We start from the raw sequence: 24,773 nt of genomic DNA, 5'->3' as shown, positions 1-24,773 counted from the left end.
TGAATCCCAATTCTTCCATTTAATACAGGAGGAACATTCAACTAGTTCCTTAACTTCTTTTCACCATCTGTAAAATGGGAATAACATCAGTACCAACCTCATGAAGTCTGTAATGAAGATTTATAATGTAATTAATATTATCCACATAAAGCATTTAGCATACAGCCTGGTACACAGTAAGTGTTCAATAGAGTCTATCATTATAATTATTGTTATTAATTATTTTTATTAGTTTTAGTCTTGGATGCATGCTACGTGTTAAGTCAGTCGTGTCTCATTCTTTGTGACCCCACCAGGTTCCTCTGTCCATGGGATTCTCCAGGCAAGAAAACTGGAGTGGGTTGCCATGCCTTTATCCAGGGGATCTTCCTGACCCAGGGATTGAACTTATGTCTCTTAATTTCCTGCATTAGCAGGCGGGTTATTTTTTTATGATTAGCGCCACTTGGGAAGCAGTCTTGGATAGATGGCAGATATTGTTATGACCTCCACAAAGTTCATTCCAGCTTGCCCTGGAGTCAGGGCTATTGCGATAAGGTGAGCCAAGGTCTCCTCTCTCATTCCCCTCCCAGCACAATGAAACATAAATCAAGTCAGAGCCATGGTTAAGCAATATTCTTTCTTTAATTCCCTTTTGCAAATGGAAGCCCCTGAGCTGGTCCCCACCCCCACCCCTACCCCATACCCTGGGGCCCCCCAGATGTAAGGCCCCCACCTCAACCTGATGGGAGGAGGAGAAGAGCCCTCCCCCTCTCACTTCCCTAGGATGGTCCATTAAAAAAAATCCTAGTCATTTAAGAAATGAGGCTGGGGACAGGAGAAAGGAGCTGGAAGACAAGGCCAGGTCAGGCCCAACTGGCAATGTTGGGGTGGTGAGGACTCTTGAAAAGGGTTTGCAAGCACATCCCTAAGCTCAGGGCCTGCATGGCCGAGGGAAAGGAGACAGACAGTCTGACTCCTCAAGGTCCTGTGGACACTGACAACACCACTGCCACCACCACAGGCTTCCAGATGGAGAATTTTCCTGTTACTCTGGGATAGGGTTTGCTAAGCATCCCCTCTGGCCCCTGATCTGGGGCATCCCTGGGGTCCCTCTGAGACCAAACCTGGGAGAAGGAGGGACTCTAGGAACATGCAAAGGCAGGGAGCAGAGACTCCCGCCCCACCACGCTGCTCTACAGGATGGTAGCTCCGGCTGCATCTGGGCTCCGAGGGTCCTTCACACCGATGATGAAGTTATTGGTTCTCCGGCTGCCATGGACCCAGGATAAGACATCTACCTTCTCCACGTGGTGACCCCTGGCTTCCAGGAACTCAATCTCTTCCTCTGTGAACTCACCTGAAAACCATTCCCCAACATACACACATTCAGAGAGTTCAGAGCAGGGGTCCCCAACCTCCGGGCCATAGACTGGAACCTCCTTGTCAGATCAGCAGTGGCATTAGATTAGAAATAAAGTGAAAGTGAAAGTCGCTCAGTCATGTCCAACTCTTTGCAATCCCATGAACTATACAGTCCATGGAATTCTCCAGGCCAGAATACTGGAGTGGGTAGCCTTTCCCTTCTGCAGGGGATCTTCCCAACCCAGGGAGTAAACCCAAGTCTCCTGCTTTGCAGCCAAATTCTTTACCAGCTGAGCCACAAGGGAAGCCCAAGAATACTGGAGTGGGTAGCCTTTCCCTTCTCCAGATCTTCCCAACCCAGGAATTGAACCGGGGTCTCCTGCATTGCAGGCGGATTCTTTACCAGCTGAGCTCTCAGGGAAGCTTTAGAAATAAAGTGCTCAGTAAACGTGATGTGCTCAAATCATCCCCAAATCATGTCCCAGCCACTCTAGTCTGTGGGAATATTGTCTTCTACGAAACTTATCCCTGGTGCCAAAAAGGTTGGGGACCACTGGTTTAGGGCACTGGCTCTAACGAGCTGTGTGACCTTGGCAAATTGTTTTACCTCTCTGAACCTCAGTTTCCTCATGTACAAAATGGGTATTATCTGAGAACTTACCACATAAAGTTGTTACAGGGACTAAAGCAAATATTACACACAAAGCACAAAACTCAGAGCCTTGAATATAGTAAGTGATCAATAATGTGTCGTCATTCTTAATATTGGAAAAAGGGCTTGGCTTTGGGGGTCTCATTCCATCTGTCTAGGCCAAGCTGCCTTCATTATTTGCCAGCATTACCAAACAGTCTGCTAACTGGTCTTTGTACTTCCAGTCCTGCTTCCCTACAGCCTATTCACACAGCAGCCATTAGTCAGACCATGTCACTTCCCCTACTCAAAACCTCCCAACAATTTTGATGATTCTTAGAATGAAATCCAAAATCCTCACCTAAGTCTCTAAGGCCCACATTATCAGGAAACTCGCATCTCTTTAAACTCCTCTACTCACTTCCTTTTGCTATCTTCCTTGCTTAACTCTGCTCTAGCCTCCTTAAGTAAATAAGTGTTAGTCACTCAGATCAGATCAGTCGCTCAATCGTGTCCGACTCCTTTCGACCCCATGAATCGCAGCACGCCAGGCCTCCCTGTCCATCACCAACTCCCGGAGTTCACTCAGGCTCACGTCCATTGAGTCAGTGATGCCATCCAGCCATCTCATCCTCTGTCGTCCCATTCTCCTCTTGCCCCCAATCCCTCCCAGCATCAGAGTCTTTTCCAATGAGTCAACTCTTCACATGAGGTGGCCAAAGTACTGGAGTTTCAGCTTTAGCATCATTCCTTCCAAAGAAATCCCAGGGCTGATCTCCTTCAGAATGGACTGGTTGGATCTCCTTGCAGTCCAAGGGACTCTCAAGAGTCTTCTCCAATGCCACACTTCAAAAGCATCAATTCTTCGGCGCTCAGCCTTCTTCACAGTCCAACTCTCACATCCATACATGACCACAGGAAAAACCATAGCCTTGACTAGATGAACCTTTGTTGGCAAAGTAATGTGTCTGCTTTTGAATATGCTATCTAGGTTGGTCATAACTTTCCTTCCAAGGAGTAAGCGTCTTTTAATTTCATGGCTGCAGTCACCATCTGCAGTGATTTTGGAGCCCAGAAAAATAAAGTCTGACACTGTTTCCACTGTTTCCCCATCTATCTCCCATGAAGTGATGGGACCGGATGCCATGATCTTTGCTTTCTGAATGTTGAGCTTTAAGCCAACTTTTTCACTCTCCACTTTCACTTTCATCAAGAGGCTTTTGAGTTCCTCTTCACTTTCTGCCATAAGGGTGGTGTCATCTGCATATCTGAGGTTATTGATATTTCTCCTGGCAATCTTGATTCCAGCTTGTGTTTCTTCCAGTCCAGCGTTTCTCATGATGTACTCTGCATATAAGTTAAATAAACAGGGTGACAATATACAGCCTTGACGTACTCCTTTTCCTATTTGGAACCAGTCTGTTGTTCCATGTCCAGTTCTAACTGTTGCTTCCTGACCTGCATACAAATTTCTCAGGAGGCAGATCAGGTGGTCTGGTATTCCCATCTCTTTCAGAATTTGCCACAGTTGATTGTGATCCACACAGTCAAAGGCTTTGGCATAGTCAATAAAGCAGAAACAGATGTTTTTCTGGAACTCTTTTGCTTTTTCCATGATCCAGCAGATGTTGGCAATTTGATCTCTGGTTCCTCTGCCTTTTGTAAAACCAGCTTGAACATCTGGAAGTTCACAGTTCACATATTGCTGAAGCCTGGCTTGGAGAATTTTGAGCATTACTTTACTAGCGTGTGAGATGAGTGCAACTGTGTGGTAGTTTGAACACTCTTTGGCATTGCCTTTCTTTCGGATTGGAATGAAAACTGACCTTTTCCAGTCCTGTGGCCACCGCTGAGTTTTCCAAATTTGCTGGCATATTGAGTGCAGCACTTTCACAGCATCATCTTTCAGGATTTGGAATAGCTCAACTGGAATTCCATCACCTCCACTAGCTTTGTTCGTAGTGATGCTTTCTAAGGCCCACTTGACTTCACATTCCAGGATGTCTGGCTCTAGGTCAGTGATCACACCATTGTGATTATCTAGGTCGTGAAGATCTTTTTTGTACAGTTCTTCTGTGTATTCTTGCCATCTCTTCTTAATATCTTCTGCTTCTGTTAGGTCCATACCATTTCTGTCCTTTTTTTTTTTTTTTTTTCATTTCTGTCCTTTATCAAGCCCATCTTTGCATGAAATGTTCCTTTGGTATCTCTGATTTTCTTGAAGAGATCTCTAGTCTTTCCCATTCTGTTGTTTTCCTCTATTTCTTTGCATTGATCGCTGAAGAAGGCTTTCTTATCTCTTCTTGCTATTCTTTGGAACTCTGCATTTAGATGTTGATATCTTTCCTTTTCTCCTTTGCTTTAGTTAGTCACTCAGTTGTGTCCAACTCTTTGTAACCCCAAGGACTGTAACCCACTAGGCTCATTGGTCCATGGAATTCTCTAGGCAAGAATACTGGAGTGGGTAGCTATTCGCTTCTCCAGGGGATCTTCCTGACATGGAGATTGAACCTGGGTCCCCAGCATTTCAGGCAGATTCTTTACTGTCTGAGCTACCAGAAAAGCTGGCCTCCTTGCCATCCCTCAAGTAAGTCAAACATGCTCCTACTTCAGGGCTTCACATCTGCTATTCTCTCTGCCTACAATGGTCTCCTACTAAATAATCACAGAACTGGCTCTCATACTTCATTCCAGTTTTCAAGAACTTTCCTGACCACTATCTAAAACAGCAGCCCCTGTCATCTTTACCTGCTTTATTTTCTTTCAAAGTACTTACTGCCACCTGCATCTTGCTTATGTATTTACTGTGTCTCCCTTCACTAGAAAACAAGTTTTTGAAGGCAAGAATGCTGTCTTGCTCACTATAGAGCCCCACTGCCTAGGATAGAGTGAGGACACAGTAAATGTTTAAAATATAATGGATAAATGAACAAATCAATCTCACTCTCCTGCATAAGTTCAGGTCTTCATCATCTCTTACGTGGACCATTATCTCAGCCACTTTCTTGTGTTTCTCTGATTTAAGTTCTCTTCCTTTCAATCCACCGTCCCTACATAAAACAAATCAAGGCATATTCACCTCCTGCTCAACTAGATAAAGTCCATACTTCTTAACATGAACTTCATGGTATGCCATGTATCTTCACCTCCAACTGCGCAACAAAAATCTGATCTTCTTATTTCCCCAAATGGGATGATCTGGGGGTACTTCTTGAGATAAAGACACACATTAAATAACATTACATCACCAAGTTGGAAACGTATTCCCTTTGGGGTTCATTCACTTTTAGTCCTTTTGATAATAGAAAGGTCTACATCCCAGTCTAGTCTCTAACATCTCTAATCTTTTTCTTTAAGAGAGAGCAGACCTCAGAACCATCTGTGGGCAAAAACATCTAACTAAAACCTAAAAAATCTGATTATTTTTATAGCTGTTTACCATCTGTTTGTGGCAAATGATGCCATTTTTCCATTTGTGGTTATAAGATTTACTTCTAAAATACACTTAGGTGAAAAGGGAAGTCCATTTGTAGGCACACGTTATGTAAATAATGCTTTAAATGGCATGCAAATGTGGCAAAAGTCATGAAGGTACTGGATAAATTCTGAAGTTTGGGAAACCATGTCTCTAGTTCAGCTGGCCTCTTGCCTGCTCTCTGAACCATTTTTTTCTGTCTTTGCCCAAGGTGTACCCCGCTCCCCCTGGTCCAGAATGTTCTTTACCTCCACATGCCAAATTTCAGCTCATACATCAAGGCCCAGCTAGTTGTTACCTCTTCCATAAAGCCTTCCAGAGCCCTCAAGTGCGTGAACTTTCCCTTCACCAAGCCTCCACTCTCCGTATCCTTAGACTTGTGTGTCCTTCCAGGGAGGGCTGGAATGAGCACCCCTCACCCCCACAGTAACTTAGTAACCAGATAGTAACTGTATCTGGTCTCGATAGAGACCAGAAGATAGTAGTTGAGCAATATTCATTTTCAAGGAACTGACCTCATTACCTATCAGCTGGGATCCAAGGGACATTGGCCAACTACAGGGTGTAACTACTCAGTCCAGGAGATACCAAGAGCCATGAAGTAAAAAACTGTATCTGATATTGGTTCTGCCATTTATTGGTTTACCTTTGACTAATTAATAACCTCTGTGAGCATCAGTTTTTTTTTATCTGTAAAATGGGGAGATTGAACAAGCAAGGACCATGTCTCATTCAATTCTGTATCCCTTTTGGACTAGCATAATACATTGTGCTAATAAAAACTTCTCAAAGGTACACATACTTCCCCAGTTATGAAATTAAGCGGGGTCCAAAATTAAGCACCCATCCTTCTTAGAGGAAAGTCTGTCTCCTCACCATAATCTGTAAAGTCTTTGATCTGGCCCCTGCCTGCTTCTCTGATCTTATCTCACCCTCACTAACCCTGGTTTCCTTTCTACTCCTAAACCACCAAGTCCATTCCTGCAGTGAGTTCTTTGTATTTGTTCCCTTGGCCTACATTCCTGCCACAGTTCTTCTCCTGGTAGCCTCCTTCCCACTCTTCAAATCTCAGCTTAAATGTCACCAAAGAGAAAGCTTCCCCAGTCATGGAGTCAGTCATATATATCATCCTGCTTTAATGCTCTGTGGAGAATTTATTTCACTTTTTCATGTTTCCTTATTTTCCTGTAAGCCTGTAAATGCAGTGTCCCCAGCACCTAGGATAATACCTGGCACACAGTAGGTATTCAGAACAACTGTTGAAGGAACAGTTTGCAAAATGAACAACTATATCTTATTTTACAAATGAGAAAAACTAAGGCTCAGAGTGGAGACCTGCATTTTGCAAGGCCACAGACAGGAAACGACAGGGTAGATTTCAATTCCCAGACCTTTCACTGTTCTGATAGGAGTTGGTCGAAAGAAACCTGACTTTCACTGGCGGGGAGCTGGTGCCGGTCGGGGAAGGGGCACCCTTGGGAGGAGCCCCTTTCTCCACCCTGCCCTGTGCCCACCCCATGGGGACCTTTGCTCTTCACTCACTGTCCACCTGCAGGAGGTTGGTCTGCAGGTCTGGGTGCAGGCGACCACGGGCCAGGCTGTCACTCAGGTTCCGGTTCAAGGTCAGGACGTTCAGCAGTACCTGCAGGCAGCCAAGGGGCAGAAGTCAGGGCTGTCCCAGAGTTGTAGGTTCAGGCCTCCACAGCCCTTGCTCCTGGTCCAGACTCCTTAGTATTTGAAACATTTACACCAGGAGTATCATCTGAGTTTCTGAACAGCCCAAGAAGACAGCCAGGCCTGTGATGACCGTCTCCATTTCACAGAGGGGAAACCAAGGGCCAGAGAAGAAAAGGGATTCATTCCAGAGTTTGGAAAGAACTAGGGAAGAGGCACCACTAGCGCCCAGTCTCCTTTAATACAAGCCGCAGCTCTCCTCCCTTCTTCTTGGCCGGGAGAGGGCTAGTAGATGGGAGTGGTCTAGGGTACACGAAGTGTGAGTAGGCTCATCAATCAAATTGCCTGCCCATCCTTTTTTTTTTTTAATTTAGATTGGAGGATGATTGCTTTACAATGTTGTGTTAGTTTCTGCTGTACAACAATGTGAATCAGCTGTAAAGTATATATGTATCCCGTCCCTCTTGAGCCTCCTTCTCCCCATCCCACCCCTCTAGGTCATCACAGAGCACCAAGCTGAGCCCTCCCAGTGTTTTACATAGAGTAGTGTGTGTGTATATATATATACACACACACACATATATATATATCAGTACTACTTTCTTAATTCATTCCACCTTCTTCCCCTACTTGCCTGCCCATTCTTACTAAATTGAACTTAACTTCTCTGGGTCTCAGTTTCCTCATCTATGAAACAGAAGTAAGGATTCCTCCCAAAGTTGAGAAGGTTATAAGGTTAACACATATAACACTGCCTGTCTCTTGCTAAAAGCTCCATGAATGTTAGCTATTGGTTATTATTTCCATTTTACAGATGAGGAGACTGAGATTCAGAGAGGTTAAGTGAATGCCCCAACACCACACAGTTGGAAATTAGCAGCACTTAGGATGGGGCCCACCAGGGTCTGATTCCAAAGCCCAGGTTTGTTAACTCATCATCTGCCAAAGTACAGGTCTGGCACATAAAACAGATGCTCAAGACTTTCATGGAACTTAGTGAGATATTTTAGAAGGGAGCAGGCCCTCCCTTTCAAAATCAGACCCTGAAGAGGGCTGCTTGTTATTCGGATATTGACCAGAGGCACAATGGAACTTGACATTGACAGAACCCAGGCAGCCCAGATGCTCTCTGACCTCTCAGTTCTACTGACCCTGTGATTTCCCTGAAACCTGGGATGACATGGAGCTTCAGGGCTCCATTTTTACTAAGAATGATGTAGTTCATGTCCCCAGCGCTCAGGAGGGGACTGCCACAAAGCAGCCTCAGCCCATGTTTGCTGCGTGAGGACTTCCCTGGTGGTCCAGTGGTTGAGAATCATCTGCCAATGCAAAGGGACACTGGTTTGATCCCTGGTCAAGGAGAATCCACATGCAACTAAGGCAGTGTGCCACAGGTACTGAGCACATGCTCTGCAGCTGGAGAGCTGCAAGTACTGAAGCCAATGCCTAGAGCCCATGCTCCGCAGCAAGGGAGGCCACTGCAGTGAGAGGCCCACACACCACAGGGAAGAGTGGGCCCTGCTTGCTGCACCTAAAGAAATCCTGCACACAGCAGCAAGGACCCAGCACTGCCAAAAATAAACGTGCTTAGTTGCTTCAATTGTGTCCATCTCTTTGCGACCCCATAGACTGTAACCTGCCAGGCCCTTCTGTCCATGGGATTCTTGCGGCAAGAATACTGAAGTGAGTAGCCATTCCCTCCTCCAGGGGATCTTCTCGACCCAAGGATCGAACCCACATCTCCTGCATTGCAGGTGGATTCTTTGGTGCTGTGCCACTGGGGAAGCCCCCCAGAATAAATAAACAAGAGACGAGGACAAGTCAGAGACATGAGGAGCATCCACAGCCTGGGTCACAGCTTGACTCCTGGCCATGAAAGGCCTACCTGGGGGAACCTCACCTGGGTCAGGCCGCTGAGGCCCCGGGCAGCTCCATTGGCCCCCAGGGCAAGGTAGGTTCCACAGAGTCCTTCTGCTGGCCGGACCACAGTGGGCAGCAGAAAAGACAGTGGCCGCTTCCCTGGCTGCACCGAGTTCTCCTGTTGTCAGAGATCACAGGGGAATAAGAGGTGGACCAAGACAGGAAAGGCTTACTCCACCACTCTTCCAACATCTCTCCCTCTCCTGAACCTTCCACAGCCCCAGTTTTCATGGGGACCGCCCATTCCCAGGCCACAGTTTGCTGTTTGTGAAATGGGCAGGGTCCTTGGATAACCAAGGTAGATAATGGATCCCCTGAACTATGGAGCTGCTAGGGGGCTACCATGGGTGGCGGGAGAGGGATCAAGCCCAGAAAGAGGACCGTGAGAAGGAACAGATTCATCTCCACCCTGGGCGTCTCTATCTGTCTTTATCCTGCTGGGACCCAGCCCGCAGGATGCTAAGAACACTGCTCTCACAACAGATAATAATTCATATGTCTTTTCTCTTTGGGTCCCTCTTCAGCGCCCCTTCAGTGCTCAGCATCACACAGTCAGAGACCGCTAATTCTGCAAAGTACCCAAAGCATCCCAAGGTGGCCAATATCCTCACTATATAGTAGGTGAAGAAACTGAAGCTCAGAGAGGGGACAAGATTTTCCTCGGGTCACACAGTGAGACGGTGGCAAATGGGATGAGGTTTCTTAGGATCCACCAGGCTCTAAGCCCTGGACTTGAGCTGGGGAGGAAGTGGATACCTTGTTTAGCTGTTTTTCTTGATAATATAATTTCCTAGAAGAAGTGGGGAGGGAGGGGCAGTCATGCCACTGCACCTTCTACCTAGATCTCAGGGTCCCCAGGGGAGAAAGGAAGCGAGGCCCTACCAGGCTGGGTGCAGGGTGGTTAGCAGTCCTGTTGGGCCAAGAGAAGTCCAGCATCTGGCTGTTGAGCAGGATCCCCGAGGGGGTGATGAGGCCGCTGCCAAAGGGTCTGTTCAGGGAGCTGGGGACAAAGGTCAGGGCCAGGTGAGCCCTGAGCCTGCCCTTATCCTACCCAACCCCCACCTCCTTCCTGGTCCCAATGATCCTTTGTGCCAGGTTCTGATTTGAGCCGGCATACCTGACCATGGCCACAATGAAGTCATCAGGGCCCATGATCAACACCTGGGCAGCCGTGGGGGCCCCATTGAGCTCATAGATGGGCAGGAGTGGGACAGGGGCTGCCTGGGAGTCATTGATCTGGCCCCGGAAGTAGGCAGCCTCCACTTTGCTGAAAAGATAAGAAGTAGGAGATGAACACACACTGGGCGCTCTTTACCCCCACCTACCACACTTTGTGGAGTCTCTTTGTGCAATTATTTGATTAATACCTGCTTCCCCCAGCCCCTGCCCCACTACTGAACTGTTAGGTCTATGACAACAGAAGTTCACTTATTCCTGGCATATTGCAAATAAACAGGAAATAGTTATTGAATTGAATGAATTTATTTAGATGTTATTCAGGTTTTTCTGGAAAAAAGAAGAAAAGCTCCTTCTTCCCAGGTGGCACTAGTGGTAAAGAACCTGCCTGCCAATGCAAGAGATACATGAGATGCGGGTTCAATCCCTGGGTCGGGAAGATCCCCTGGAGGAGGGCATGGTAACCCATTTCAGTATTCTTGCCTGGAGAATCCCATGGATAGAGGAGCCTGGCAGGCTACAGTCCATGGGGTTGCAAAGAGTCAGACATGACTGAGCAACTTTCACTCACTGGGATCAAGAAAATTTGAGAGCTGTATGAAGTAGGCCACCTTGTTGTACAGATGGGGAAACTGAGGCACACAGTGAGGCAACTTGTGTCACACTGTGAGCTGGGGTTGAGCTGACATTTACTTGGGACTGCAGGCCTTACTGCTCCACCAGCTGCTTCACCTGATCCTTTCCCCACACCTGCCGCCACCTCTGTAGTACTCAGGGTCCTGCTCCTGGGGGCCCACCTGAGCATGTCATCCATGCTCTCAGTGATGGTAGAATCGTAGATGGGATCTCCCAGTCTGCTGGCCAGAGCTAATGCAATCTTCAGGGTCTGTAAACAGAGCAGGTGTGTGAAGAGGCTGCCAAGCCCCTCCCAGCACCCACACCAGGATCTTCCTGTGTGAGGAAACTTGGAGGTGATTTAGTCAGGCCTTATGGCAGCACCCCATCCCCCGACTCTTGTGTCTCCAGACCCAGGTGGAGCGAAGGGGTCAGCTTTACCTCTGCCACCCAGTGAAGAGCCTGCTCCCGGGATACCAGGCTGGTGAGATTGAAGCCCTCGAGGATGTTGAGAGCACTGATGAGGGCAGGGCCTGTGTGTGGGGGTCGGGGACTGAGAACCAGGTGGCCTGAAAGGACAGGAAATGACCAATGGCAGGGGAGGGGTCAAGGCATCTCCACATCCCACCATCACACAGACTTGAGACTACTGCACTGAACCTCCTCATCAGATAGGGAAACTACACTGAGAGGCAAAGGGGCACACCCAAGTTCATATGGTGAGTCAAGTGCTGGGCCAGAACGTTTGTCTTTTGTTTCCTCTTAAGAGGAAACTAAGGCTCAGGAAAACAGTGAATTGCCCAGAGTCACACTGCAATCCATTGGCAGAGCAGAGACAGGGATTCAGATGTCCAGACTTCTGGTCTACCATATGTCTCCTTTCAGTTCCTCCCTCAGGGCCCCTGCTGGTCCTACTCTTGACACTTCTTGGAAATAGCAAATTTCTCTTCCAATTTGAGGTCTCTGGTATTAGATGTTTGGATATCAAAAGAATAATAATACCTGACAGATAACACTAATTAACTCATTTAATCCTCATAATGGGTACTGTTATCATCCCCCCATTTTACAGGTGAGGAAACTGTAAAATGAGGCAGCTGGTCCAAGGTTATAAGAGGTAAGGAGAGCCCAGAGTACTCAAGGTACTGGCATTTCCAAGAGAACCTAGTCTGGGGAGGGCAAATGGAAATCAAATATGACACATCCAGTGCCCACTCTGTTCAGGGCAACTTCCAACATCATCTCATCAACTCCTCTTGGTATCCTGAGAGGCAGGTGCTATTATTATCTCCCTTTTAAGGAAAGAAACAAGGCTCAAAGAGGGAAGTGGCTTGTTTAAGGTGAATGGCACAGCTGGTACCCAAAACCAGGTCTTCTGGCTCCAAGGCTATGCTCATCCATTGCTCAATATTCCACCCCTTCTGGCAGAGGAATCAGGCCTAAGAGATTGAGGCCTGGAAACCTGAACACAGAAGCAGCCTCTGCTGGAGCTTGAGGTGATCTGGGCCTCCTGAGGAGAGAAGACCTAAGGGCCTTCTGAGGAACCCCGGAGCCCACCACTTTGGGTTCAACAAACATGGAGTTCACCTATGTCATAAGCTTGATTTTTGGGGTTCCTCATTGGTTTTGAGTTTGGTAGGCTCATTTCCTTTCCTCTCCAGGGCCTCAGTTTCCTTTTAGCGCAATGAGGAGGTGGGCCTCTGACTGTCTGGAAGAGTTTGTTCTAGCACGAAGCTAAGATGGATACTGATCTTAAGGACTCATCTTAGGAAGTACAGGCAGTGACAGAGGGGCTGGGGAGGGGGCTGAGACGACACAGAACCCAAATCAAGAAAACCCATGGCCAGAACCCCAAACCCTAGGCTTCAGCCTTTGACCAGACCTCCCTCTCCATCTCCTAAATATTTGGGGTAACTGATCCCACGACTACTTCAGAAGGTAGGCTGGCTCTGGCTTGCTTCAACGGTTGGCTGCTTAGGCAGCTCATTGCCTCAGTTTATCTTTTGTGAAATGGGGAGGAGCCACTAGGCCAAAAGGATGTGGCCATGGACTGGGAGGCTTCTCCTCAGTGGGGACCCTGGGAGCTGAGGGAGAGGTCACCTCTGTACACGCCACACACAGGCTTCTCCAAGAGGGCACTGTAGTTGCTGAAGTCCTCCTCAGTTATGACGCCTCCTGCGTGCTGAGCCTGGAGAGGAGAGAATGACCCCCCACCACCGTGAGTCACACACCACACTGGGAGCATGCAGTGTAGCTTAAGGTATATGTTTGGATCACACACAGATCAAATGTTTACAAATTTTGTGCCTTCTGCAATTCCCATCATGAGCTTTAGTGGCTACGCGAGGAAAAAGCACTGACAGAAGCACCCAGTGTGTGCCAGGTGGTGTGCTGGATACGATCTATGAGTGACCTCCTTAGCCTGGCATCCAAGGCCCTTTGTGACCTGGCCCTTGCCTACCTCTCCCACTTCACGTCCTGCTGCTCCCCAGTGAGCTCTGTACAGCAACCAGTGGCCTGCAGGTGCTGGACTCGTGACTCTATGTCTTTGCACATACTGCCCCCTGCCTATGTAGAAAGATTTTCCACTTACGGCAGCACTTGCCTAGGAGCTATCAAAGCTGAATTCTGTATTTCGCTACAATCAACTAAAGTCACTCCAAAATCATGAACTGTGGATGACCCTGGTAGTAACAGCCCTTACTGGACATAACTGAGCACTCCACTGACCAATGATCCAATCTTGTACAAACCTATGGGCTCATTCTATCCAACATGCTATTTTTTAATCCTAAATTACCATAACCACTAGGAATCCCCTCCTTTTTTTTTTTTTTAAGTACTTTTTTTAGAACTTGAAACCTCTGGTTTCTAAACTACCCTCAGTGACCTACACATTGAATTTCTTGGCTTTGTCTGATAAGTTAATAAACTCAACTGTGGGAAAGCTCTGATGGTCTTTTGTTAGACTTTTGCTCATTCCTTTCTCCACCACCAGGAGAAGATATGCAACCCAGAAATCAGGGCATTTCTTTTCCATGCCACTGTGATTGGTTTGGGAATAGACCCATAATGGGCCAATGAGACCTAGCCTTGAGGCTTTGCTAGAACTACTGGAGTGAGAAGGCTCTTTCTCTGGGATGGCTTGCTGGAAGGATGGCTAGTGAAGAGCAGGTGTGGAAAGGATCTGACAGAGAGTGACTTCAAATAGAGGAAAATAGAGTTGTGAGATGGAAAAAGAGAGAGACTAAGTATGGATGGAGCCCCTGGACCCAGGAGATCTAAAGCCAGTACTCTGCTGGGCTTTCCAGGGAAATCCATTTGAGATGGGTGTCTATCACCACATCCATAACACCAGTGCCCAGCACTGAGGCTGGCACAGAGCAGGTGCTCCATGTATGTAGAATGAATGATGGGTCTGTTTAATTCCCACCCCCAATGAACAAATGAGAGAATCACTCAGTTGGTCCCTGAATCCTTATCTAGAACATAATTTTCCATTGGTGGTTTTGAATTATCAACAATAGTCCAGAATCTATTACTGCTTCAGACTAAGACTCTTTGGAGTAAGTTGGTAAGCCCTTGTGTCAATCTTCCCTAATCCTGAGAGTCACCAGTGATGACTGTGTCTCCCTAGAAAACCCAGGGAGCAGGGTGGGACTGTGGGCTCAGGGAAGCTGAGGCTGATCCTGGGACCCCACTAAGCCTGGGAGGGCCAGGACAGCCCACTGTACAGGTTGGTCCCAACACTGGGGAGCTCAAAGATACCCCTCTCAATCAAGACAAACTATTCTTGTCACCCTAGGAGGTTCTTTGTGCCTCATCCCAGTCAACTCCTCTAATCCCCAAACCACTGATCTGATTCTGAGGTTAGTTAGTTGCAGCTATTCTAGAATTTCAAGTGAATGGAATCCCCAGTAAACACATGTAGAAAGAAAGCGGGGAGCAAGGGGGAAGAGGACTTCCCTAAAGTAGGGTCCTCCGAGGCAGGGCAGGGGTTGGGGATGTGCTACAGGTGCTTACCTCAGCCACCATCTCCAGCGTGAGGTTGCCACCTGCGTAGAAGGCGGCGGGGCCGTAGGTGCCAAGCACCTCCAGCACGGCCGCCAGGTCAGGCCGTCGAAGCAAGGAGCCAGGTAGTGGTGGGTGGCCCATCGGCAGGAACGTCTCACGGAAGCGGTCAGACGCATTGGGTGGCGGCTGTTCGGCCAGGGCTTGGGCTGCAGGCAGGGACGCGCGGCTAGGCTGGGGGCGTAGGGACTATACGCGCAACAGGTAGGGTGGATGAGGGCTGAGAGGTCGGTCGTAAGACCTCAGGCCCCTCCAGGAGCCTGTTACCGAGGAGGTGGGTTGTATATGAACCCCTCCCAGATCCCCTGATTTGAGACTCCCTCTCAGAGATGTTGCCCACTGGTAAAGAATCTGCCTGCCAATGCAGGACAGGCAAGAGGCACAGGTTGGATCCCTGGGTCAGGAAGATCCCCTGAAGAAGGGAATGGCAACCCACTCCAATATTCTTGCCTGGAGAATCCCATGGACAGAGGAGACTGGTGGGCTACAGTCCATGGGGCTGCAAAGAGTCCAACAGGACTGAAGCGACTGAACACACACACACACACACACACACACACACACAGTGAAGATACCAGTGGTGTGGGGAGGGGGGTCTGAGGAGCCAATCGGAAGAGAAGCACTTCCTGGCTTCGGACCCAAATCACAGAGGTTTCCTCTCCCCTCTCCATCAACCTCATGCCTTTCCCTCCACCCCCAGGCCCCACTGACCTAGATCATGGGTCACGTTGAAGCCATCTTGGGCCACAGCTGCTGCAAAGGCCAGGACTTGGGACCATGGCAGCCTGGGGGAGCCGGAGAGCAGGGGGTGGAGGAAGTCCTGGGGGAAGGAAGAGGGGTCCTGGGGGGGAGGGGGGTTCTTGGGAAGGAGAGTCCTGGCAACTGAAGGGGATATTAGGAGGGGGAAGTTGGGAAGGGGAGAATCTAGAAAGGTAGGAGAAGGCCACCCAAGGAAGAGTGCAGGCAGGGGTCCCTGGTCCCCAGGGGGAGAATCCTTACCTGCCATAGAGCTGGTGAGCTTCATGTAGCCCCTTCACCATTCCGGGAACCCCCACCAAGAGCCCAGGCTGGGCAAGGCGGGCAGGTGAGGGAGAGAGGAGACCAGGTCACTGGAAGGGGGGGTGCTGGGCTGAACTCCGCAGAGCCCCAAGCCAGGGATGGGGGGCTGGCACAGGGGAGAGACACAGGCCAAGTATCCCAGAGGAGGGACAAGCTGTCCCCAGCAAGCATTTCTCCCATCTCCCTGATTTCCTATCAGTAAATGCAGAAAGGCCTCCTTTCTCTGTTATAACCGAGAGATTTATAAATTAAGCAAACCCTTTTAAGGGCTGAGACAACAACTTAGATGGAAACCTGTCTATATTGGATTATACCTACTCTTGTCCTTTAGAACAGTGGACAAGGGACCTTCATTTAACCTTTTCATTATCATACCACCATTACTCTGAACTGTGATAATTCAGGGGTGTGTTGGGCTTTTGCTACTGCACTAAATATCTATTTCTCCAAGTTATTCTATTTCCTCCTTTGCATTCAGTAGATAGTGGGTTTGCTTCCAGCAGTTCCTCTATGATCTTCCAATATGTCAGGGACTGGGAAAGTCACTGACAACAGCCTCAGAATGAGATGTGTGAGTGATAATGCAGCTATTTTGTGACATCTCAGACTACCCAGTGGCCTTTCTTCTTCCTTTTTATGTGCCAGATAGGCAAGGTCGCCAGAGAAATCAGGTGTTATTTACTGCATGTTATCACTCAGATTTTTTGGTGCATTATTTTATTTTGGGGGGCTGCCTATCTCCCTCATGGCCTGAGATCATCCTACTTAACTCTTTTCCTTTTCCTTGTCTCCATAGTAAATATTCAGCAAAGTAATGCTGGGGTTAGCAGAAGGGCAGTAAAGGGAGACACTCCCCCTTCTCACCAGGGTCCCCACCTTGGTCTCCCAGGATCTCTGCAGGGCCTCTTCCCTGAGAGCCCCAGGTGCAGACTCCCGGAAATCAATTAGGTGGCTCTTATTTCGTCGGATGTCATGTACCAGCATCACTCCCCCACTAGGAGAGACACAGAAGATGATAAGATGCCACTCCTCTGAACTAGTAACCTGCCACTCCTCAACCTCCCCCATGGTGATGGCTGTAGTCTGTTTGTCATCTGGAGTCAGGGGTCTGAGCTCCCTCTCCAGCAGGGGTTCGGAGCCTGAGCTACCTGCCCAAGATGGGGAGTGAAATCAAGGGGTTTGGGAACCCAGAATCCATGGACCTCTTCCAGCCTGTTACTGGAGACTTTAATCCCTGATTAAGAAAAACCCAGACTGGGAGAGCAGGACATTCTACTCCCCCTCCCCCATTCCCCACCGCCCCCACCAAGCTGGACCCCTGCCAGCTTCCTGCACCTGCCTCTGTGGTATGGCCTTACTCCCTCTCACAGGACTGAATTATGTAAGCACAGACCATACACAAAAGTTAGGGCCTGGAGGGCTGGTCTTGCAGGAGCCAAGATATGGACTTAATCAGCCTGCCCCTTGTCTATGGTTTGTTTCCATCTGAGATGGGGGTTACATCTGAGATAACTGGTTTGCAGCTGACTCATGTAATAGAGAAAGCAGGACAGATAAAAGGGAGTGGTAGGAACTATGGCCAAGTGGACAGTACAAGCCCCATCATAGGAAGCAGCTTCTATTCAGCTCCAGATAACTGCAGCCACATGAGAATGTAGGCTCAGTGTTATCAGGTCTCCTGACTGTCCAAGAAATATTAAAGATCTAGATTTTTATGAAAATTCTCAATTTTTTAATATTAGCAAACAAATTTTTAAAAATTTAAGGGTGCAAACCAAACCAGGCTGTGTGCTGGGGGTGGCCCGTGGGTAGCCAGTTTATCATCTCTGTTTTAGGAGGTTTTACCCTGGGGTAGGGGCTTCCCAGGTGGTGCTGGTGGTAAACCTGCCAATGCAGGAGATTAAGAGACGTGGGTTCCATCCCTGGGTCAGGAAGATCACTGGAGGAGGGCATAGCAACCCACTCCAGTATTCTTGTCTGGAGAATCCCCATGGACAGAGGAGCCTGGAGGGCTATAGTCCATAGGGTCACAAAGAGTGGAACTGAACTGAATGAGCATGCATGAACCCATGGGGTTGGGTGGGGGCGGACAGTGGTATTTTTGGAGGATAGAGGATTCATTGCTTTCATCAGACTCACAGGGATTTGTTTTAAGGATTTGTAAATCCTAAAAGTTCAAGTATCACAGTCTTAATTAATGACAACATACTCCCAGATGTATACCTCAGTTTATAGTTTTATGAAGTCATTTTCCCAGTTAAAGAAAAACACCTCCTCTGACTCCATGAAAAGACAAGGGGGTAAGATTGGGTGGAGAAAGAGCAAAGGTAAGGAGTTGGGGCCTTCTCCCCTCTGCTCAAACTAGACCTCCCACATGAGGATGATAGACCAAGAGACAGAAGTAGCCTTGGGGCACCCCAACTCTCACAGCTGGGAGCTTCTTACCCGCCCAGACCAGAACTGTGTGGAGCCACGATCCCCAAACACAGCGCCGCTGCGACAGCCGCGTCCACGGAGGATCCCTGTTTACTGAGCACCTCTATGCCCAGCGATGTGCAGCGGGCGGCATCAGTCACCACAGCGCCCTGGTGAAAAATCTGGAAGGGACAAGGAACTAGGTGGGACAGTAGGAGACCCCCTACCTCCCTAAGTCACCTCCACTAACCCCCCCGACCCAATCCGTTCCCTTCTGTGAGCTCTGTCCCCCTCACGCCCGGGAGCCCCTCCCTTGAGACCGTCCTCGCCCCAAGTCACCGCCCTCTCCCCTTTCTATTTGCTGACCCCCTTCCATCACTCAAGCCCGTCCTCGGTTCCCACGGCCTCCTCCAGCGCTTCCTCACCCCACCTCTCCTGGTTCTCTCCGCTCCCTCTCCGATCCTCTCCCCCACCCCTCACCTGGGGGTCCCCGAAGTAGATCTGCATGATAAGCGCCACAGTGACCCCGGTGGCAAAGGTGAGACAGGCCGTGACGATCACCGTGAGCCCATCCTGGCGGCAGGAGCACTCGGACGCCGCGGCGGAGAACGGATCTTTGCGCGTCTCTCGCAGCGGCGACCCGTCCTGGCTGCCCATCTCCGACGACGACGAAGGCAGCCGCTGCAGCCGCGCCGACTTCAGGAATGAGTCCGGGTCTGCGGGCGGCGGGCCGGGCGTCTGTCTGGGCTCCTCTCACCTGGCCCTACCCCGTCTCTAGGCGGGGCTGTTCTGCGTCTCTCCCCTCTCTCCGCCCGCGTCAAACAGATGCCACCAGACAGCACTGCCCCCCTTTCAGCGTCTCTCCGAGGCACCCCAGGGAGGGCGGAGTGGGGGTGGGGAGTGGTCCCAGATTGAAAAAGACTGGGGCCCCCCAACTGGGCAGCAGGGTGGCTGGATTCCCTCCCGTCCCTAGACCAAATTGCCTGGGACCCAGGACCCAGCGCTGAGAACACTTCCTGGAGAGGCGGGGGTTGGGCTCTCCCTGGAAACCAGATCCTGCCCTAGCTGGGGCCCAGCCTTCTAGGCCACGAGGCGGCTCCATAAACCTAGTGGACAGGCCCTGGCTTCCAACCTTGTTTCCCTGATCCATCCATCCATCCATTCGTTCAATAAATATGGTGGGTCTGCTGTTTGTCCGGTCCCATGCTAGATGCTAGGGGAAAGGAACAGACAGTTTCTGCCCTTATGGGTTTTGAAGACCAGTCGAAAGAAGATAATAAACAAGTAAACAAAGGAGTATATCATTACAAGTTGTAGCAGGTACTCTGAAGAAAAAGAAGGATGACAAGGTCCCACTGTATAGCACAGAGAACTATATTCAGTATTCGGTGCTAAACCATGATGGGAAAGAATGTGTGTGTGTGTGTGTGTGTGTTTGAAGGCTTCCCAGGTGGCACAGTGGTAAAGAATCCACCTGCCAATGCAGGAGATGCAAGAGATGTGGGTTCAGTCCCTTCTAGGTCCGGAAGATCTCCTGGAGGAGGAAATGGCAACCCACTCCAGTATTCTTGCCTGGAAAATCCCAAGGACAGGGGACCCTTACGGGCCACAGTCCATGGAGTCACAGAGAGTCCGACACAACTTGGCGACTAAACAACCACTCAGTTGATTATGTTTGCTTCCAACCCTCAGCACCAACACCAGAGTCTGTAAATAAAACTGGAATTTACTCAACAAACGTGTTAAATTCCCACTGTGGATCCAGAACTCTCCTTGTCTCCTAGAGGTTTCAAATGAAGGAAAGGGTTTTGAACTTATATTTATTGATGCTAACTATACTAGGAACTTTATATACATTCCCTCCACTCCCATAACTTCTGAGAGCCCACTTTTCCATTATACAGAAAAGTAAACTGGGGCTGAAGAAGGTGATACTGCCTGCTTAGAGTAAAAAATAAACAGACAGCAGAATCAAGAGTCTCCATAACTTGAAAACGTCTTTTCCATTGTTCCACATGGCATCAGGAGCCAGTTCTACCCTCAAAAATGAAACTTACACACTAATTCAAGTTTATATTTCCAGGCACTTGTCCTTAAATCTGTTTTTCCAATCAAATATGAGGAGCCATAAGACAAAGGTTCTATGGCCCCATCACAATTAGATATATTCAAGGCTTCTTATTCTACCAATCATTTATTATGAAGATATAATATAAATACACATAAATATGAATATATATAAATACATATAATATATGAATATATAATATAAATATATAATATAATGTATATTACATATGAATATATAATATAAATATATAAGTGAATATCATTTTCCATTTATTCAATAAAAATATTTACTGGGTACCAGCTGTGTTAAGTGGTGGGGAGAAAATACCATTGATTTTACTGATGTGTAAGGACAACAGGAAGACACTGGGAAAAGGCTAGTTTGGGACCAGAAGAAACAAGTCTTTCAGAAGAAGAATGAGTTTAACTTTTGGCTATTCTGAATTTGTGGGACAACAGCAGGAGTTATCTGAAAGGCAGTTGGCTTAGTAGGCATCTAATTCTTATTTGCTTAGACACCATTCCTCATTCAATTTTCTTTTACAGAACACCAATTCCCCTCTCTCATTCCTCATTCCCTCCTCCTGACCAGAGTGAGTATATAACCTAGTTCTAGCCAATCAGAACAGGGACCTCAGTACAGTGATTGGTTCAGATGCATGTGACCAGCAACAGCACCAATGATACTTAGACTCCGGTGCTGCTGTTGTTTTTTGGTTGCTTGCTAGAATACTGGGAAAGACAAAGACTTTCTTTCTGTCTAGGTTGCTAAGATGATAAGATGTAAGCCTGTTACTGCTGGGGGCATCTTACCCCCACAAGATGAGAGGCTTTCTGAAGATGAAGCCCACAATAATGAGGCAAAGCAAAAGATGGAGAAAAGCCAATTCTTTTTCAAGTACTTCATTGCAGCTATGCCTGAAGCCCTATATCCTGAACTTTTCAGTTATGCTACCCAGTAACATTCTCAGCTTTAGCTGGGTTTATGAGAGACGAGGGGCTTCCCAGGTGGCACTGGTGGTAAAGAACCCGCCTGTCAATGCAGAAGGTGTAAGAGACGCAACCCCTGGGTTGGAAAGATCCTCTGGAGGAAGCAATGGCAACCCACTCCAGTATTCTTGCCTGGAGAATTCCATGGACAGAGGAGCCTGGCAAGTTACAGTCCATAGGGTCAAAAAGAGCTGGACATGACTGAAGTGACTTAGCACAGCACAGCACATAAGAAACAAACCCTAAAATAGTTTATTTGCTGGAACTCAGGAGAGAGAGCTTAGCAGGAGACTGGGATCATACCTGGCTTGCTTATTCCCTTGAGGGGAGAATCATTAAAGATTTTTGAAATAGGGAGTGACAGATCAGAAATGGGGGGTGGTGGATGGATTGAGTTGGGAGGGGTGGGGAAGAGGGAATGAGGCAGGAAGAATAGCTAGAAGCCTATGGGTAATACAGATCAAAGAGGATGGCAGCTTAGTCTACAGTGGTGATGCCAGGGATGGTGAGATGGAATTTGGAAGATACTTAAGAGGGGGACAGAAAGCATCTGATCACCATCTGGAAATGAGAGGAAGGGAGAGAACCATGGGTGGCTCCAGGGCTTCTACCCTGGGACAGGATGAATGGTAGTGTCATTAATTGAGACTGACGTTGGGGGAGGAACAGGTTAATGGGGAAGAGATGATGAGAACAGCACAGAACATGCTGAAGGTGAAGGACTTGCAGGACATCTAGAGGCAGATGTCTGGGAAAGAGAAGAACACATGGGCCTGGAACTCAGAAAAGAGCAAAGAAAGTTCTCCCCAATCTTGGAGTGGTCACCATCTAGCTCCATTACCCACAAAGCCTACTGCAGGGTGCCTGACACTTGGTTCTGGGAAACAGCAGGCTAGAGACTAGCTGGGCACAACCAAAGTCCTGTATAAGAGGATAGGGCAGTGCCACCCAGTGGAGCCAGCAGATTGAGAACATAGGAGGACATGTTAGCCAGTAGGGTGGTCCCGCTGATTTAGAGGAGCCTTGGGGCTTGGAAAATAGTGATGGGAGACATGGCTACACAGATAGGATGGCAAGGTCCTTGGAACCTTAGCACACAACTTGGCCTAAACAGCAGGTTCCCAGAAACTCCAGTGACCATGGTCTTTGCGGGATTTTTGTACACTTGTGGGCAGAACCTGTATTAACTCCTTAAGGAACTCCCTGAGGTTTAAGAATTCCCTCCCCTGCCATTCTTTCATCTTGAGATCTTCTCTTTCCATTCATTTATTTCTTCAACAATTTTCGCTGAGAGATTAGCACTGTGCTGGATGGTGCATAAAAGATGGTGAACAAGACAGCCATGATCTCATCCTCATAGGGCTTGTAATCAAAAGTCACCCAAATAAATAATCACCAGTTTTGACAAATGCTAAGACATTCATAGGAAAGAAGATTGGGAGATAGGCATTCCCACTTTTGAGCTGGAAGAAGAAACTAAAGCCCTGGTCAGGGTATGTGTGCCCATAGACACATAGTGAGTGGGGGCAGTGTTGGGACCAGAAGTGGTATTCTTGACTCCTGTATAAAGAACCTGGTTTCAGTCCTGGTATTCACCAGGACATATCCTCCCACTTCTCTCCTGCTTCCTCCTGATTCTCGGGCTACTCCCTTTAAAAAAGTTTTAATCTGCAGCTTTGACATGTGATGGCCATAAGCCTCCCCATGGTCCCCTCAAATCCCCTCCACGTAGGCTACAATCGAGTCAGGTTGACAGGGGCTGCTAGTCAGAGCCAGGTGACTGGAGAGTTGTGGAGGGGGGAAGAATTGGTGGTTGTCAGCCTAGGAGTAGCTACAAAAGGGCCAGGCTAGAGAGGGCTAGGCCAGAGAAGCGGAATCTGCCAGGCTGGTAAGGGACAGGGCTCAAGTGCAGGCACTGAGAGGAAGAGAGAGTGAAGCAGAAGGATGCTCTAATGCCAGGAAGTGACGTTGAGGGAATGAGGGATGGTGGGGGGTGGAGGGTGAAAAATGGAGGGGAGGACAGAGCTGAGCCACATGGACAGGAGAAAGAGTATTAGGGAAAAACTGCTCAGAGAGCTTTCAGCTCCAGGTCTCCCCCAGGTCCTGTTTCCTGCCTCCCTATTCCCACCTCTTGCAGTTCCTGTAGAGTGCTGAAGATAACACAGTAAAATTCTGGAGCCGGCTTGCTCCAGGGTACCTTACTAACATTCTGGCCTGATCCACTGCTCTGGGCAGGGTGAGGTATCCACAGAGCAGTGAAGGTGCTCTGGTCCCCAAGGACTTTGAGAGGTCATATGGTCCATCCCCCTGTCTCCCAATACTCATCATTCACAGACAGTTGAGAATTATATTCTCCTTACCCCTCCCTGGACATAAAGAGATTCTCAGCTTCTTCTCATGGTCTTTCCTTCCCACAATCCCTGGCTGTGGGGAAGTTCTTCTCAAGACCTAGCCTCTATCCTTCCTGCTGCAGTCTCTGACTTGATTTCTCCTATCCTGTTCTCTGTGACTAGAGAAAATCCTCTGCTGGGTGATCACAACTGTTCCTTAGGAACTCCCCTCCGACATTCCTGCCTTATTAGTTGGTTCTTCCCAAGGGGTAACCTCAACCCCTCCTACTGCGGTCCCCAGCATCCTTCTCCCTTGTCGCATTCTAAGCCTCCAAGGCAGAGATGCATCTCCAACCCCACCAGAAAATTAACAGAGACAAGGGAGGAGAAGGGCGAGGTCCAGGAGGAAAGGAATGAATTAGGGAGCTGGAGCTGGAGGTGATCTCCGCGCAGATGAAGGAGGACCAGAGACGTCCCAGGGGGCAGGGATGGGGCAAGCGGGCCTCACCGGTATCCGGGTCTCCCAGGAAGGCATCCTCGTCCTTGCGGCCTCTCAGAGGGACCGCGGGCGCCGGCTCATCCTCCGGCAGCCTCGGGAAGCTGGTGATGCTCATGTAGTCCACCGGCGAGTAGGCGCCCAGGGCGCTCTCCTGACTGGCCTCGTTCTCCGCCGCCATCCTCGCCCGCGCCCCCCAGCAGCGCAGCGCCTGCCGGAAGTGCTGCGGCGGGGGCTGGGCGGGGGTGGGGATGGGGGGGCCGGGGGAGGAGGAGGGCGGGGCCTGAGCTCCTGGACGGCCGGGAGGGGGCGCCTCAAATCCTGACCCAGGTGTCGGGATTTGACCTGTCCCCTCCTGCTTAGCGTTATCAGCCTGCACCCGGCGCGTAGGTCGGGCTGAGGGTGTGGATGCAGAACCTGGAGGACGATCGGAGTAGCGCAGTGGGGAGTCAGAAGGGGAAGAGCACGCAGTAAGCGCGACCTTAGTGACTCGGGGCAACCTCACGC

General features: G+C 48.9%; 1 protein-coding gene across 5 annotated transcripts; it reads right to left on the bottom strand.

Moving 5' to 3' along the window:
* Positions 1 to 605: 605 nt before the first annotated feature.
* On the bottom strand, positions 606 to 24,488 carry GGT7 (gamma-glutamyltransferase 7). 5 transcript variants are annotated; one of them, XM_086332233.1, is made up of 15 exons: positions 24,279 to 24,488; positions 18,861 to 19,096; positions 18,411 to 18,562; positions 16,830 to 16,959; positions 15,906 to 15,973; positions 15,618 to 15,691; positions 14,859 to 15,055; positions 12,936 to 13,023; positions 11,277 to 11,404; positions 11,018 to 11,106; positions 10,162 to 10,311; positions 9,927 to 10,044; positions 9,025 to 9,162; positions 6,993 to 7,092; positions 606 to 1,339 (listed from the first exon to the last, which is right to left on the bottom strand). In XM_086332233.1, exons 1-15 carry the CDS (start codon positions 24,445 to 24,447, stop codon positions 1,176 to 1,178), a joined length of 2,001 nt encoding a protein of 666 aa, XP_086188359.1. In that variant the 5' UTR covers positions 24,448 to 24,488; the 3' UTR covers positions 606 to 1,175. The 5 variants fall into 5 exon arrangements, with proteins under 5 accessions (XP_086188359.1, XP_086188361.1, XP_086188360.1 ...); XM_086332235.1 differs by having other exon boundaries at positions 7,000 to 7,092; XM_086332234.1 differs by having other exon boundaries at positions 16,842 to 16,959.
* Positions 24,489 to 24,773: the final 285 nt, after the last annotated feature.

The sequence above is a fragment of the Bos grunniens genome, chromosome 13, assembly GCF_055505025.1.
Source record: "Bos grunniens cultivar Pamir isolate PY7600 chromosome 13, Bosgru_T2T1.0, whole genome shotgun sequence".
In the NCBI taxonomy this organism is placed as follows: Eukaryota; Metazoa; Chordata; class Mammalia; order Artiodactyla; family Bovidae; genus Bos; species Bos grunniens.
Note: the sequence above shows the minus strand (reverse complement) of the source record. Positions and strands in the feature narration are given on the sequence as shown.